The following is a 15,050-nucleotide window of genomic DNA, read 5'->3' as shown; positions in this document are numbered from 1 at the left end:
TCGTCTAGCCCGCTTTGAGCTCAGCCAGCGGTCCACAGCAGGACTGGGATCAAATTGCTCCACTGAAGGCCCCTCCAAGCTGATCCGCATGAAGTCTTAAGTTGTGGATACTCCAAGGCAGCTTCTTGTTGAATTCTTGATGCGGTTTTGGGCAGAAAAGCCTCTTTCACACTGGGTAGCTGAAATGGGGAAATGATCTGCACCGACTCCAGTATGTTCTAAGGGAGAAGATGACATCTTTTAAATTCATTTTAACTCTTACCTTTCACTAATCGAAACCAGTATGCAACCATACAATACTTAAATTGTGATTTTGTATTGTTGAAGGTTCAGCTTAAAAAATATGAATAAATATATGGATAGATGTATAGATAGATAGATAGAGACCTTTGGACCTCACTGTATATATAGTCGATATGTAGTCTTGCTTGTAGGGGTCCTTTGTCAGCAGCATGTCCTACAAGCCAGTGTAGTTTTTGTCCTTGAAGTTCTGGCTTACCAGGAATTTGAGCCCTTGCCACTCATCCTGGATTGTAGCTGTATTGCACCCTGCTCTGAAGGATAGAAGAGAGCAATTGAGTTTGCACATATGCAACAAGTGTCTCAAATGGCAACGCAGTGTCTCGTCAAATAAATTCTTACCCTTTTAGAGACCAAACCTCGCTTTGATAGCTTCCACACTGATGCTGATGGCAGTTTCCACATGGCGCTTCAGCTGTGGATGTGTGAGGCCTGTGACATTCCACTTCAGTGTCATTCCTTTCAAAAGACACACAAAATAATGGTTGTAACCTTAGCTGCATTTCTCTTATCCTTAAACCCTTCTGCTGTGCATCTAATACAATGATTCTGAAGGTGTCTGGTGTAATCCTTAGGATGATCAATTTCTCTTAATTCCTTCGCACTGACTTATCCTAAACATACGAGGAATCTCATCTCATCGCCCTGCTGCTGAGCAAATGAGGTCTTGATCTTCTCAGGCAAACCACCTGGCTTTGGCTTTATCTTGAGTTCCTACAGTCTGGTCACTGTTTGTTTCAACTCTTAGGTGGCTTGGGGGAGGATCTAATCGCTCCTCTACAGTGTGAGGCTAAGGGTAGCTAGCTCCTCAAACAGGTCACAAAGAAAGTGGCAATATATGCAGAATTGTACTCTCCATTTCCTTCTTTATCTGTTGATTAGGGAGTAAAAACATAATTCAATGAAAATGTTCATTGAAAATATACTCCTTAGCCATCTGTTAATTATTTGATAATGAAAGTTATGACCTTTTTGCCTGCCCTTGAACTTCAATAGAAGTGGACGCTGAGGCTGCCAGATGCTTCATATGTTAAAGAACCACTGAAGTATTGATCATGACCACTGGTGAGGCGAGATTGTAGACTACCAAAAACCTTAATTTCTGTCTTCTGTAAGATGAGTATCGCAAGTTCTGATCTGTGCAAGAAACAGAATACACTGTCTCTCACTTATTCATTCACACACACGCACACACACTGTGCTGCCTAACATTTTTAACTAATTGGATGAGAGAGGCATTATAACTTGTCGTGATTACAAACCTGTGTGGAAAACAGTGGATTGGGATTTTATGTCTTCCTGCCTCACTCTGCAGGTGGGCAATCACAGCCACACGGGTGCCCATGTTGACAGAAGCCCCATCTGCACCGAAAGACACATATTTTCTCATCGACCCTCCATCATCCCCTGGGCAAACTGCATCACATGCAGCCTTGGTGGCATTCAGGACCCCTTGAACGAAAACATAAAATCCATAATGATCAAAAACCAAATTGACACTCAATTCTCTAAATTACAAATACTGTCTATAACTAAAATGTTACACTAAAACAAATTCTGCTAAAAAGAGAAACAACTTTCTTACCAATGGCATGTGAATGTTCAAAGGTCTGTTGTCCAACCGGAGGGTTTTCCATTCTCCAAGAGCAGCACATAAACAATTACACATTCCATGTCTCAGCTTTGCTGCAAGGCTTTCTTTTATCATGTCTGCAATTTGTCCAATAATTTCTGCACACCTTTTGTCATTTTTGTGTGTTGGATGTATTTCCGCTCCATTTTTCTTATGTAGGGTAATAAGTAGTCCAAACTTCACAAAGACCGCCTCCTCTTTTGCAATATAATGTGCAATATTACATTTTATTTTCCGCTTCCTCTTCATTTCCTCTTCAGAGAGCAACACCTGCCTTCTCACAGCCGCCTGCAAGGTTCTTGAGCCTTTGTTTTATCCCACAATGTACACATCTTTGTACAGTGCATGCCTCTGCGATTTATTGTGTTACGGGCAACCCTCACCTTAAATGAGATACTGCACAAAAACAAAGGCTGAGTTGTCCGCTTGCTTCTGTGCTTTGCAGTACTTGAAGTACATAAAATTATCCTCGAAAATGAGCCATGGGAATGTTCTCTGCCACTGTGGGTTAAAATTACATTTCCTCGCGGCAGTGGAGGATAAACTGGTGTGGCGGCTGAGGGCTTCAGTTAACATTACTTCATTGCCTTTCTTGTCCATCTCCTCCTCGGTGTCAACTGTTTCAGTTGAAACTTCAGTTTCTGTCACTTTCGGTCTTTTGAAATAATGACAGACTTCATATTTAGTGTATGTTGCTAGCTAACTTTACCTATCTATTTAGCTCACTGTGTGTTCACTCTTTAAGTTTTTTTTGGGTTTTTTTGGTAGAATAAGTGGTGTCAAGAGGGCCTTTTGTGCTGATGAGTGGATCACGTGATATTTTTTCAACTGACAACATTGGTTCAGCGCAGTGACCACTATTATCGTCATTGTTGTGTTATCAAAAAAAAAATAGAGGCTGCTTGGGCTGAATTTTTTAATACTATTTATTCGCACACATGCTCTTAAATACACTTCACAGTTCATACTTTCAAGCACTGAGGGAGTGGGTCAATCCCCTGTTGACCCTAGGGTTCAGGGTCCGGGCATCATCGGATCAAAGAGGGCATGACACATGCACACACAAAGACCACTGACTTATCCCTCAGCACCAGCAGCTCGAATTAACGGCAACCTACAAACCTTGTTCTCTCTAATTTGTTTGTTGATGGCATTGCTGTTCTGCCGGGAGATAGCAGGTCTCTTCTTAAGAGTTTGTATGTATCTGTTTGAGGCACCAAGTCATTTATTTCTAGGCTGGAAATTGTGCAAGAAAACCAGAAGTTTGATCGAAATAGGTGGAATTGTTCACCCTTTTCCAACTTTAAAAATGTGTTTTATGTGACACGTTGCCAAGCAGATGTGAGTCCTTAATGAGGTCAGGACAAAGGTTACATGAGGTGACCCTCCAAGGATTGAAATACCTCCTCTACCAGCCAGACACAAAGTCGTGTTTAAATAGCATTATCGCCAAACAGATACATTACCAAGTGTACATACTTCCTCTTTGTAGTTCATCAAAAGCCTGAATCACTTCCCATTCTGTGATGGTGGACGAGAGATGTGAGAAGAGGCTGGTGATCCGGGAAGGACAAATTGTGGGCTTAGGTCCACCGGCCATCTGTCGGCTAGCAAAGCTAATCCCTCGGCATGGGATGGGGCTCCCTGGCAGCTACCCCACCTCCCTCCCTTCCTAGCTGGCCCCACCCACCCACCCATCCACTCTCCAAAACATAACCCTTGTCCCACTGCGTCAATACTGACATTGACCTGTATTACATTTGTCCTGAGCCATGCTTGCTGAGTACTGAACACTCACTCAGTTGTGGCTGATTTGCATTAACCTCTTTATATCTTTTGACACACAAGGGATGTTTAAGCAATAATACCACAGAGGTTAACATTGATTTTTATTGAGGTTTGTGTGGTCTTAAGGAGAATGTAAGTTCTGATGTATGGCTTTTCAACCGGTTTGTCATTGTTGGCAACATAAGGGCATTTAAAGGCCTCTATGGGTACAAAACACTATTTTAACATTGATATTACTTGAAATGAGAAAATATATAGATCATTCAGACTTTAGTACTAGAGATGTTCTCAGACAAAGTTATCAAATTGGCTTACAGTTTTATTACATGGTCAGTTTTTCTTTTGATATTAGAAATCCTGGGTGTATTTTTAATTTAAAACATGCTATCTTGTTTTAAACTATTCTCCCTTCAGTTAGTTTATGACCCAATATTCTGAGATCTTATTTTTGGCAGTCAGAGCTAGACTTTAGGATCATAGGGGGAGAATCTAAATTATTACCATGCTAGTGCTTGGGATGCATATTGCATCTATCTGGGAGAGATATTACTCTCTGTTTCTATGTCTTGCTTTTGTGCAATCAAAACATCTCCCCAAAGATCTCCCATTTCAGTCCAGTGACCAAATATGATCTCATTATGATTTCTCCTCTGCCTCATATGCATGGACTACATTTTAAAATGTATCCTCTCGTTTTCTTTGATCCAGTTAGATTGAAAAAGAAAATGCAAGAAAAGAGGAATTCCTCTTTTGTTCTTACACTTGCGGTGTATGGTCTCTCTCTCTCTTTCTCTCTAATAATATGCGCTTGGCCTCGATCTAGAATTGCTTATTTCTGGCTTTGTAAACTAGGCCACGGTTATGTGACACTCAGTAACCCTTTGGCCCAAAAGCCTTTTTGACTTGAAACATCTCAAGAATCATGTTTGTGTGGTGTCTCGAGTGACATTCACCAAGCAGGTGGGCGACCTCATGGGATGGTGACAGTTCACTGACTATTAGTCGCCGTCCAGATTATGTGGCGGGTTAAGCCCTTTAAGGACTTAACTGTTCGGTAGTTGATTGCCTTTTAATTGCAGCTATATATAGCTATTCTACATGGTATCTTTTTAATGGAATATTTTTTTAACCTTATAAGTCAGTTTATGAGGGGTTTTTTTGGCACTTGATAAAAAGATACACTATAAACATTGGCAAGATATGAAGACAGAGCACATAATCAAAGCAGTAATGTTAATAGATAACCATGCTGGGCAGACATATAACAGCAAACAGCAACACAACTGTATTTGCTTTGTGCTATTCACTGCACTATTTGCTAAGACAGACTAATTTCCTCCATAATCCTTAATCCACCACATCCCTCCACCCACGCTGGCGATCACTCTTCATCTCCTCGTCTCTCCATCTTTCTCTCACACAGGGCTTCTTTCGGAGAAGCATCCAGAAGAACATGGTGTACACTTGTCACCGGGAGAAGAACTGCATCATCAACAAAGTCACCCGCAATCGCTGCCAGTACTGTCGGCTGCAGAAGTGCCTGGAAGTGGGGATGTCCAAGGAGTGTGAGTATAAAAACCAATGTTTCCCAGAAAGCCTTGCTCCCACATCCCGCTGCGGAGGAGGTTCTTAGGGCAAAGCACAGATCTCATCATAGTGATTTAATCCCAGATGGGTTAGCATGATTGTTACCACTGCAGAAAGTCTTAAGCCGCAGCATTTGCTGACATTTAGTTCCACCACCAACATTGCATAAGTGTTCACTGTTGATGCACACATACATCAGCTTTGGTAGTGACTCATACTAAGTGTGAATGTTTGGGCTTAATTTATCATTAATTATGAAACTGCTTCGTATCAGATCCAATCACATAACACACAGTATGTTTGTTGGTAGATGCTATCAGTTTTTTGACATTTTTATGAGAAACTCCACAAACCCAAAAATCTGGTGCTTATCAAAACAAAGTCACAGTGAAATCAAAGCTGTTACTATTAGTTGCTCATATGTTAACGCTTTGAAGTGATTTTTTTTTTTTTTTTTAAACTTTTTTATTTGAAGAGAATATCCACTGTAAAAGCGAGACAAAGGGCAGCCGTGATGCAGACTGGCACTAACAGTCAGGGTGTCGCCAGGCTTGGCAGGCCTCTGTGATGAATATGTTCTCACCTGCCGAGAGTGAAAGAGCAGGCGTCTGCTCCCATCATTGCACCCCGGGGGCTGTGTGAACATACACACACACACACACACACACACACATACACACACACATACGCGCAGGCAGTCAGACTTGATAAAGTAATTGGTAGAGGTGTGACCGCAGAGAACTCAAAGGCCAGCAGGGTTTTTACCTCAACCCGATCACATGACACACTGTGATACACATTATACACACTCGCTATCATTTTACACATTACCAGAGTGTGTGTACGGGACACATTTGTACTCATAAATACTTAAATAATTATAGGACATACAGTACATTAATTATAAGTGTATGTGGACAGAAAGTCTGGCACCTCCCCTCCTCTAACAGGCACACACCTGTTTAAACACACATGCGTATAGTCTCCATTGCTTTATCCCTCTCTGCCTCCTGTCTTCCCAGCGCTATTTACCTCATCTTTCTGCTACAGCGAGTGCAGGGAGCGCTCCCCATGCCACAGCACTGTGGCTTACAGTAAAAGAAGTTATCCTCTAAGCTCCTTACCTTTGAATGGGGCCATTAATCATGGTTACAGGGATCACAGCAGCCAGCTCTCTTACACACACACACAGAGGCACACGGCACACAACACGGAGAGATAGACTGGAGTTGGAGAGCCATCTAGTGGTGAAGAAGTAGCACTGCACAAGAGGAAAAAAAAAACAGGTTTCTGAATGGATTGGAGGCTGGAAATTTTATTATCGGATAAATTTCGACATAGCATAGCTCAGTTGGTTTTGTTTTAATAAGAAGTTTCTGATCGTGGTCATTTTGTGTAGTGTGCAGATTGCTCAGCTTGTGTCCTCAGCAGTGACTTTGGCTTGTGAAACTGGTCTGGACTGGTGAGGAAGGAGAAGCTGACCATCTGGGGACAGCAGGGAGTCTCTTTCTCTTTGCCTCTCACACACAGAGACACAGGAACACTCACACATAAAAATGCATGCTTGTGCATAATTCCACGCGCACACACACAAATTATGCACATGCAAGGTGACAAACACAAACGGGTATGAATAAAAACACTTTAACAGAAACGCGCTCGGACAGCTCCACTTAAACACCATACACTCACTGTCACACACACACAGAAGGTGTACCCCCCGCTAGCGCCAGGGGACGTCTGGGTGACCTTGCGTCTGTCGGCAGACAGCTCCAGACAACAGTGCCAGGCCTGCTGCCAGGTGGCAATGCCAAGCAAGACGGCGTCAGAAGGAGGAGGGGGTGTGTTGAGAGCAAGTGGAGGGTTACAAGGGAAACGCCTGTAAACCTAGTGCCAGATTACTATCAATCTGATAGTGTGTGGCTATTGAAGACGAGACTTGTGCTCCAAAGGAAGGACAATATACTATGAATATTAGCATTTATAGCCCATTTCAACTAAAGTAACTGCCGACCCTTCTCCGATTTGAGTCTTTCATATTCTGTTTATGTTGGTGAGTTTAGACCAGCGACTATCCCTCAGTACCTCCCTCCCTTTATCGACCCCCCCCCCCCCCCTCCTTTTATTTTTCGTCTAGCTCACAAACCTATCGCCCACGTGTTCCTTCGGGGAAGGTGTTATTCAGCAATAGAAAAAGTAATAAAAGTAAAATAAGATGAAGCAAAGAATGATTGAGAACGGCACAAGGGGAGGATAACATCAGCCAGAAAAGCGGGATGGTAGAGAAAGATGAAGGCTACGAGAGGAAAGAGTATTGAACCCAGTGTGAGTGAGAATGAAAATTTTGAGTTGAGATAGCGCAGGGAGGGGTGGGGTTGGGGTGGGGGGATGAGAGAGGCTGGAGGACAGAGAGAGGGAGAAAGTTTCATCACTGTCGACGGTGGCTCTGCACTGCGAGCAGCAGGAGCAGGGGGAACATTGACATTTTTATCTTTCCATTGAATTTAATCTGTGTGATGGACGAGCTGCCAGCGCTTTAATTTTCCTCACACGAATTATCCCTGTCTGCCCACCTCTCTCTGTCTTGTACACACACACACACACACACACACACAAACACACACAAATACGTACACACCCAGGCACTAACAGAAATTGTCTATTAACTGCACGCTATAGCTGAAATCCACTATGAGAACAAATGATTGAGTGATGGCTGTGTGTGTGTGCGCTGTCACAGTATTCTGTACACACCGGCTCTTATAAATCATTTTTATGCAATGAACCCATAAACCACAAACAATCCAGGATGCAAGTTCCCCCATTAGCATTCATATTTTCATAATACAATTTGAAAGATACATTGCCTGAAGTTAACACGCATGCAAACAACAACAACAAATGCACATTTGTGTCCACACACGCACACAATAAAAAAAAAAAAAAGCAAGGCAGTATTTCTTTCATTTGCGCTTCCCCCGCTACAGTGCCCCCCCCCCCCCAAGTTATTGCATGTGGCAATTCGCCATGACAGATCGCCAGTCGTGCCTAATAGTTCTTTAATGACTTCATTAAATTGTGTTGTGCGGCTTATGATTGTGCTGCCAATTTGTCAGTGCGGGTAATGTCTAGGCGCTAGGGATGCCCCACTTTTATTTGTGAATTAATTGGACATCGACTGTGTTGCAACCTTCCATCCCTCCCCTCGTGGCAAACAGAACACAGATCCCCAATCAATGCCACAAGCAAGGCTGGCCCAAATATGTTCAGCAGCTTCCTACAGTTTTATGTAACTGGCCTCAAAAGCTGAGAGGTGCTGAAGAGGGCGTTCCTCAAAACAAAATCATAAATTGGCTCATCAAAGTAAATATGGAGGTAGAAAGCTTTCCTGTTTTTGTTGTTTTCACCTTAGAGAAGCACTTGATTTAACTTATAAAACTATCCCATCATAACATACTGTATAATATGTGTTTTTGGCTATATATCATAAGTCACACTTAAGGTTATTCTGGCCTACCATATGACCACCAATAAAACTCTGTCAAATAATGCATAACCATGCTCTTTTTGCATGGCGGGGTTCTCTTCCCTTGTTGTGGCGAGCAGTGCTTAGCAATAACATAGTGCAGCATCAGACTTCCAGCCCCCTCCTTCCTCCTCCCCTTCATGTTCTCCCAGGCAGGGAGGCCTGTCTGTGAGCTGATGAATGAGCAGCAGCACCAAGTAGTGCATCCCTCCATGGCCCTAGGCCAGACCCCTCTGTCACAGACACTGATCTCCCATCAGCCTGAGTCTTCTCAGCCTTAATGGTCAAGGTTAGGATTAAGACAAGGAAAATCTGATCTTAGGTCAGCGGCGAGGGGAAATTCACGTACCTGGAGGGGAGTTGGAGATGGGAGAGCTGATAGAGATGAGTTTAGCCAAAGGGTGGATGATTTAAAGCACAAGGAATACAGTTTTGGAGAGATAGCGCGCATCGAGTGAGAATGAAACAAACTGAGAGGATGAAAAGGAAAGAGAGAACGTGTTGTATAACCAAGAGAGAGAGAGAAACGTGTGAGGGAGAGAGAGAAAGCTGGAAGGTTTTTTTCCGGTATGGGCTCAGCAGCAGAGCTCTTTTAAAACCATTAGAGGCAGGATATTTGTCATATTATGTTATTAGATTAGCCGGGACCCCTAATGAAAGCTGTGGCAATTTGTCAGCCTTATGGATAGCTCCATCCCCCACCACTATTTATCAAGTAGAACCCCATCTCACCCAACCCACCCCCCACCTTCAACATACACACACATACACAACCCAGTCATAGCTAAACTGCACCCCTGTGTGGATGGGCTGGGAGAAATGGATAGAGCCTGTAATGGGATTCCAATGCTAAACACCCCTGTCTAGTGTTTTTTGTCATTTGGGGTGAGCACGCTATTCTCCGTTGGATCGCCCAGAGGGAAATGACATTGGATTATTTCAAGGGTTTTTTTTTTCATCCTCCCTCCATTACCATAGCCCCTCTTCAATGGAGCCGTCTACCAACATTTATCTTAAAGCATCGGATAAGAGAAGTGATGCTGTGGTTGCTGCTGCTGTTGGCTGCAGACAGAGCATCCTCTCCTGCTGATGACTTTGCCTTTGATCTTGGTTTCAGTTTGCCCTGAGGTGGTGTCATGTGTTGCTAATATGGGATATATAGTATGCAGGTTGTGCGCATGTTGCAATAGATTTTCAAGCAATCTGTACAGATTTAAATTGCAGATGAAGACAGCAAGTCCATATATATACTATAAATACACTGTGTGATGTATTTATGTGTAAACAGTTTTGTACATATCACAAATAATCATGTGAATAGTGCTTTATGGACCCATTCAGGAACTAGTTTTCACTGTATTCCACTCTATTTAAAAGTAAATTAATGAGAGCTTTTATGTTAAGTTTGTCACTTGACCGAAAAATGTCACATTGACACATTAATCGTCTCTCTTCTTCTCCTTTGCTCCCTGTAGCGGTGAGGAATGACCGGAACAAAAAGAAGAAGGAAGAGAAGAAGCAGGAGTGCACAGAGAGCTACGTGCTGAGTCCTGACACAGAGCAGATGATCGACAGGGTTCGCAAGGCACATCAGGAGACTTTCCCCTCTCTCTGCCAGCTCGGCAAATACACTACGGTCAGAACAATGACACTGACGATCTGTGTGTCTCTATATTTATTCACCTTTGGTAGACGTAGATCATTATTATCACCTGCACTTTTAATTAAATTTAACTGTGAATGTCTCCATTTTAACAGACTAACAGCTCAGAACGACGTGTATCCTTGGACGTAGACCTGTGGGATAAGTTCAGTGAACTCTCCACCAAGTGCATCATAAAGACAGTGGAGTTCGCTAAGCAGCTGCCTGGTTTCACAACGCTCACCATCGCTGACCAGATTACCCTGCTCAAAGCCGCCTGTCTGGACATCCTGGTAAGAACAACAGCCCAGCCTTTACTTACTTGAATCTAAAGTCAAGCTTCAAGGCTCACCATTTCAGCCTTAAACCAAACATTACATTACTTTTTAAAGAGTACACTGGTTTAAAATTTCTAACCAGTTGCCCTGTTAAACTCTCAACAACCCTTTCTGTCTCTGCTGTCCTCAGATACTGCGGATCTGTACACGCTACACACCAGAGCAAGACACCATGACTTTCTCAGATGGACTCACGCTAAACCGAACCCAGATGCACAATGCTGGCTTTGGTCCCCTTACTGACCTGGTTTTTGCCTTCGCCAACCAGCTCCTCCCCTTGGAGATGGACGATGCAGAGACAGGGCTGCTCAGTGCCATCTGTTTGTTGTGTGGAGGTATGACGACTTCCCTAAAAACCTTTTTCACTCTTTTTACAGTTTATTAAAACCTTTTACCCTTTTCTGACCTGGAAACTAGGACTGAGTGTCACCCCGTCTATGGATGAAATAGCTGTAGAGCATCAATGCTGCGCTTGTTCACTGAGCACCCCCTAGTGGCTAACTGTGATCATGACATGGAGAGTATTGACCAATTTGCTCTGTACTTTGTGTGTTTGTCCAACAGATCGTCAAGACTTAGAAGAGGCAGATAAGGTGGACGTCCTGCAAGAGCCCCTTCTGGAGGCGCTGAAGATTTATGTAAGGAAGAGGAGGCCCCACAAACCACACATGTTCCCCAAGATGCTGATGAAGATCACTGATCTGAGAAGCATCAGTGCTAAAGGTCTGAAGCCCACACTAGTCACTGACGTCTGCTAAATGTCGATTGATTTATTGTTCAGTTTGACCAAACCCTGGTTAATAATTTTGTTATCTATTTGTATCTATCAATCTATCCATCTAACTATATTTGTTATCTATTTATATTTGCTGCTTCATATGCTTCTCTTTATTTCATATCATATTAAAATGGAGCAGAAAAGACAAGATCAATGAATAATATTTATTTTGTGAGATTTTTGGTAGCTTACATTTTCCCATCTCTCTCCAACACGCCCTACAGGAGCTGAGCGTGTCATCACCCTGAAGATGGAAATCCCCGGCTCCATGCCCCCTCTCATCCAGGAGATGCTGGAGAACTCAGAAGGTCTGGAAAGTGGTGCCGCAGGTGGCCGGACCAGTGGTGCCCCCCCAGGCAGCTGCAGCCCCAGTTTGTCCCCCAGCTCTGCCCAAAGCAGTCCAGCCACACAATCGCCGTAGTAACGGCCCACCTTTTTATTTTTCCTCACGTTGCGCTCCGTCTCCTTCCTCGACGTTCTAAAGAGGAGGGGTGAAGGAGGGGGGCCTTGACTCTGACTGAGCCAGCCGCCTCCTCTGCTACGACACAAATCCCCACCTCGTGATCTGCTTTCCCCTCACTCAGGAACACTGTCCTGACGTGAGGGGAGGTAAGGCCGGGGCACGCAGGGGCAACAGGATGCCTCTGAGAGACCACACCGTTAACACTGCTGATGACTCCTCCTCCTTCTCCCTCCACTCTCCTCCCCTCTCCACCTTTCTCCAAAAGACTGACGGAAACAAAATCCGAACACAACTCAGCAGCGGAGACCAGTTTTGACTGGAAGTGGGAGTGGGTGGGGCACCGCGGGACAAACAATATGGACAAGGACAATGCATTGAATGACTTGACAAACACCAGACACTTTTTTCTTGTACTCTGAGGCAGACTGCAAGCTTGGGACTTGTCAGAAGACCCCCCCCTCCTCAAAGACTCTGGGTCTATTCTCTTTTTCCAGCTTCAAAAAACAGATTTCGTACAAAAAGATATATAAATATATATAGAAAAGTTAAGGAACTATTGTGATTGACATGTCCAGACAAGAATGGCAAGTTGAAATGAGGACATGTTTTCTGAGATTAGAAATTGTTGTACTCCTTCACTGTTCGAATCTTTTCATACCCATCAAGAGTATTGAGAGAGACGTTTCAGTTTTATCACATTTGTACATTATTCTAATTAACAAAAAGCAAAAGATGTTGAAATTTCTCTCTAGTCCACACATGCATACACACACATACACAAACATACACACACACACAGACACACACACACAGAAATGTGCACAGAAAACAAGTCGCAATGAATATCACCTACTATTCCAGGTTGGATTTGTTTTCCTTTTTTCTTTTTTTTTCTTTTTTTTTTTTTCTTCCAAGAGAATGGGAAAAAAATGATTGTATGAACATGGTTGTATGATATGGTCACAGGTCCTTTCAAGAAATCAAATTAATGAAGATTCATTATTAAGGTGTATTTTAAGTAGCCTTTGAGTTTGTGTATATAAGCTGTATTCATTTCTTTAAAACTATGAAGAGTTTTAGGCTTCACCTGATTTTTTTTTTTTTTTTTTTTTTTTTTTTTAAGAATACCTTTTATGTGTTTTGTTCATAGGTTTGTGATTCAAGAAAAGACATTTTGAGCACATTTTACTGAAGGAAGTTCTTTCATGTTTTGTGTCCTACTAAATACTGGACAGACCCCTTAACCAATCACTGGCTGTTCAGAATGTGGCTTTCACAATTTCAACCTTTTCCCCCCCTTCACTTTTAAAACATGTTTTTACATACCCTAGATAACAAAGTAGCACTCCAGTCGGGGCATAGCTTTTTTTTTTGGCCATGTAGCAGCAAGAGATGGTGTTTCAGAAAAAACGGCGAGCTACAGCAGCTCAGCTTCAAAGAGAGTTAAAATGTGAAGATTGGTGTACATACACACTGTATTAAACACAAGTGAATCTCCGCAGTCTCTGAATGGATCAGTAATATTTAGTGGATGGGAAAAGACTAGATTTTAGTTATCCCTCTACTGTCAGTGGTCAGGCAAGTGAAGGTCCCAGATGTGATATTTGTCAAGCCCTTACAAATCTCCCCCCTGGCAACCTGTGGTAGAAACGAATATGTGACTTTTTTTTTTTTTTTTTTTGCCGGATCCAGAGCAACCTTGCACCCTGTGACTCACTTTACGCCAAAACGCCTTCACACACACACATCTCATCTAGACCATCATTACTGTACACACGCCAATGTCTCAGGAAGGAATCATTTTGTGTGCTTGGCCTGTTCTTTGTATATGTTCTGTGCTGCACTCCCCAACCCTCCTATCACAGATGCACACATACACACACCTCTGCTACTGAGCCCCTGAGTTTTTTTTTTCTTCAATCACTCACTTTTGTTAGGCCTGGCAGACCAGGACTTGTGCAGAGAGACACTGACCCTGACCCTGCAACGTTACGACATAGGATGCCAGTGTGGAGTCTCTCTTGAGTCGTTCATGTGTTCTTTTTATTTGTACGGTCAAAGCTGCTTTCATCATTTAGGACTTAACCTGTCCAGAACAGCGCACAACTTTCCCTCCACAGCTAATCTGGAATAGCAACAGACACACCGTCAGTTTGAGAAGTATGGAATATGTTGCAATTTTGTCAAGATTATCAAGCGACTTTGAAAAAAAAAAAAAAAACAACAAAAAAAGATAAAAATAAAACCAACATTTAATAATTATTAAATGTGTTTGTGTTGTTCACTTGTGTCATTCTTTTCACTCTCTGCTACAGGAATAAAAAGCATAAAAAGCAGAAGTTTGGGGAAAATTCAAAGTTAAACACTAACTTTCTTGACACTTTATAGAAGCCTTGGTTTTCTTGTGTGTAGCATTAATGTAGCATTGAACAGGCTGATAACAAGGGTTCACAGGTCACTTTTAATATTAAAACTCAGTTGCTTATTGTAGTCACCCACTAGATAAATACCAGACCAAGAATCTTCATAAAAATGACCATAATTAAAATCAGTATTAAGGTTAAGTTCAAGTCAGTCAATTAGGGTTAGGGTTAAACTCTTTTCTTAAAGAAAACAATATCCTGGAGGAATTTCAGTCGGGCTTTAGAACATACCACAGCACTGAAACTGCTCTTACTAAAATAATCAGCAACCTCAGACTAAACTCTGGTCACAATAAGGTCTCAATTCTGATCTTCTTAGACCTAAGCACATGATTGACCATGACATCCTAATCAATCATCTGGAAAAGTGGGTTGGTCTTTCTCACGGTGTGTTAAACTGGTTCAAAACGTACATCAAAGGGAGAAAGTTTCAAATCAGTCTTGGAGATCATGTGTCTGAAAAACACGACAACTGCTTTGGGGTTGCAGAAGTTAGTTGCCTTGGTCCATTATTATTCTCACTATACATGCTGCCACTTGGTGACATCATCAGAGAGCTCGTTGTATGTTTC

General features: G+C 42.6%; 1 protein-coding gene across 8 annotated transcripts in view; it reads left to right on the top strand.

Annotated features, from left to right (window-relative positions):
- The window catches only part of raraa (retinoic acid receptor, alpha a), a 150,260-nt gene extending 136,003 nt beyond the window's left edge, over window positions 1-14,257 (top strand). For all 8 annotated transcript variants that reach the window (XM_044337726.1, XM_044337727.1, XM_044337724.1 and 5 more), the window contains 6 exons: window positions 5,145-5,286; window positions 10,310-10,470; window positions 10,593-10,769; window positions 10,945-11,149; window positions 11,379-11,537; window positions 11,817-14,257. In XM_044337726.1, coding sequence (XP_044193661.1) covers window positions 5,145-5,286; window positions 10,310-10,470; window positions 10,593-10,769; window positions 10,945-11,149; window positions 11,379-11,537; window positions 11,817-12,013 — 1,041 coding nt within the window. In that variant the 3' untranslated portion in view covers window positions 12,014-14,257. The remainder of the gene's footprint in view (window positions 1-5,144; window positions 5,287-10,309; window positions 10,471-10,592; window positions 10,770-10,944; window positions 11,150-11,378; window positions 11,538-11,816) is intronic.
- The last annotated feature ends 793 nt before the right edge of the window (window positions 14,258-15,050 follow it).

Source organism: Thunnus albacares, chromosome 20 (genome assembly GCF_914725855.1).
Source record: "Thunnus albacares chromosome 20, fThuAlb1.1, whole genome shotgun sequence".
Lineage (NCBI taxonomy): Eukaryota > Metazoa > Chordata > Actinopteri > Scombriformes > Scombridae > Thunnus > Thunnus albacares.
Note: the sequence above shows the minus strand (reverse complement) of the source record. Positions and strands in the feature narration are given on the sequence as shown.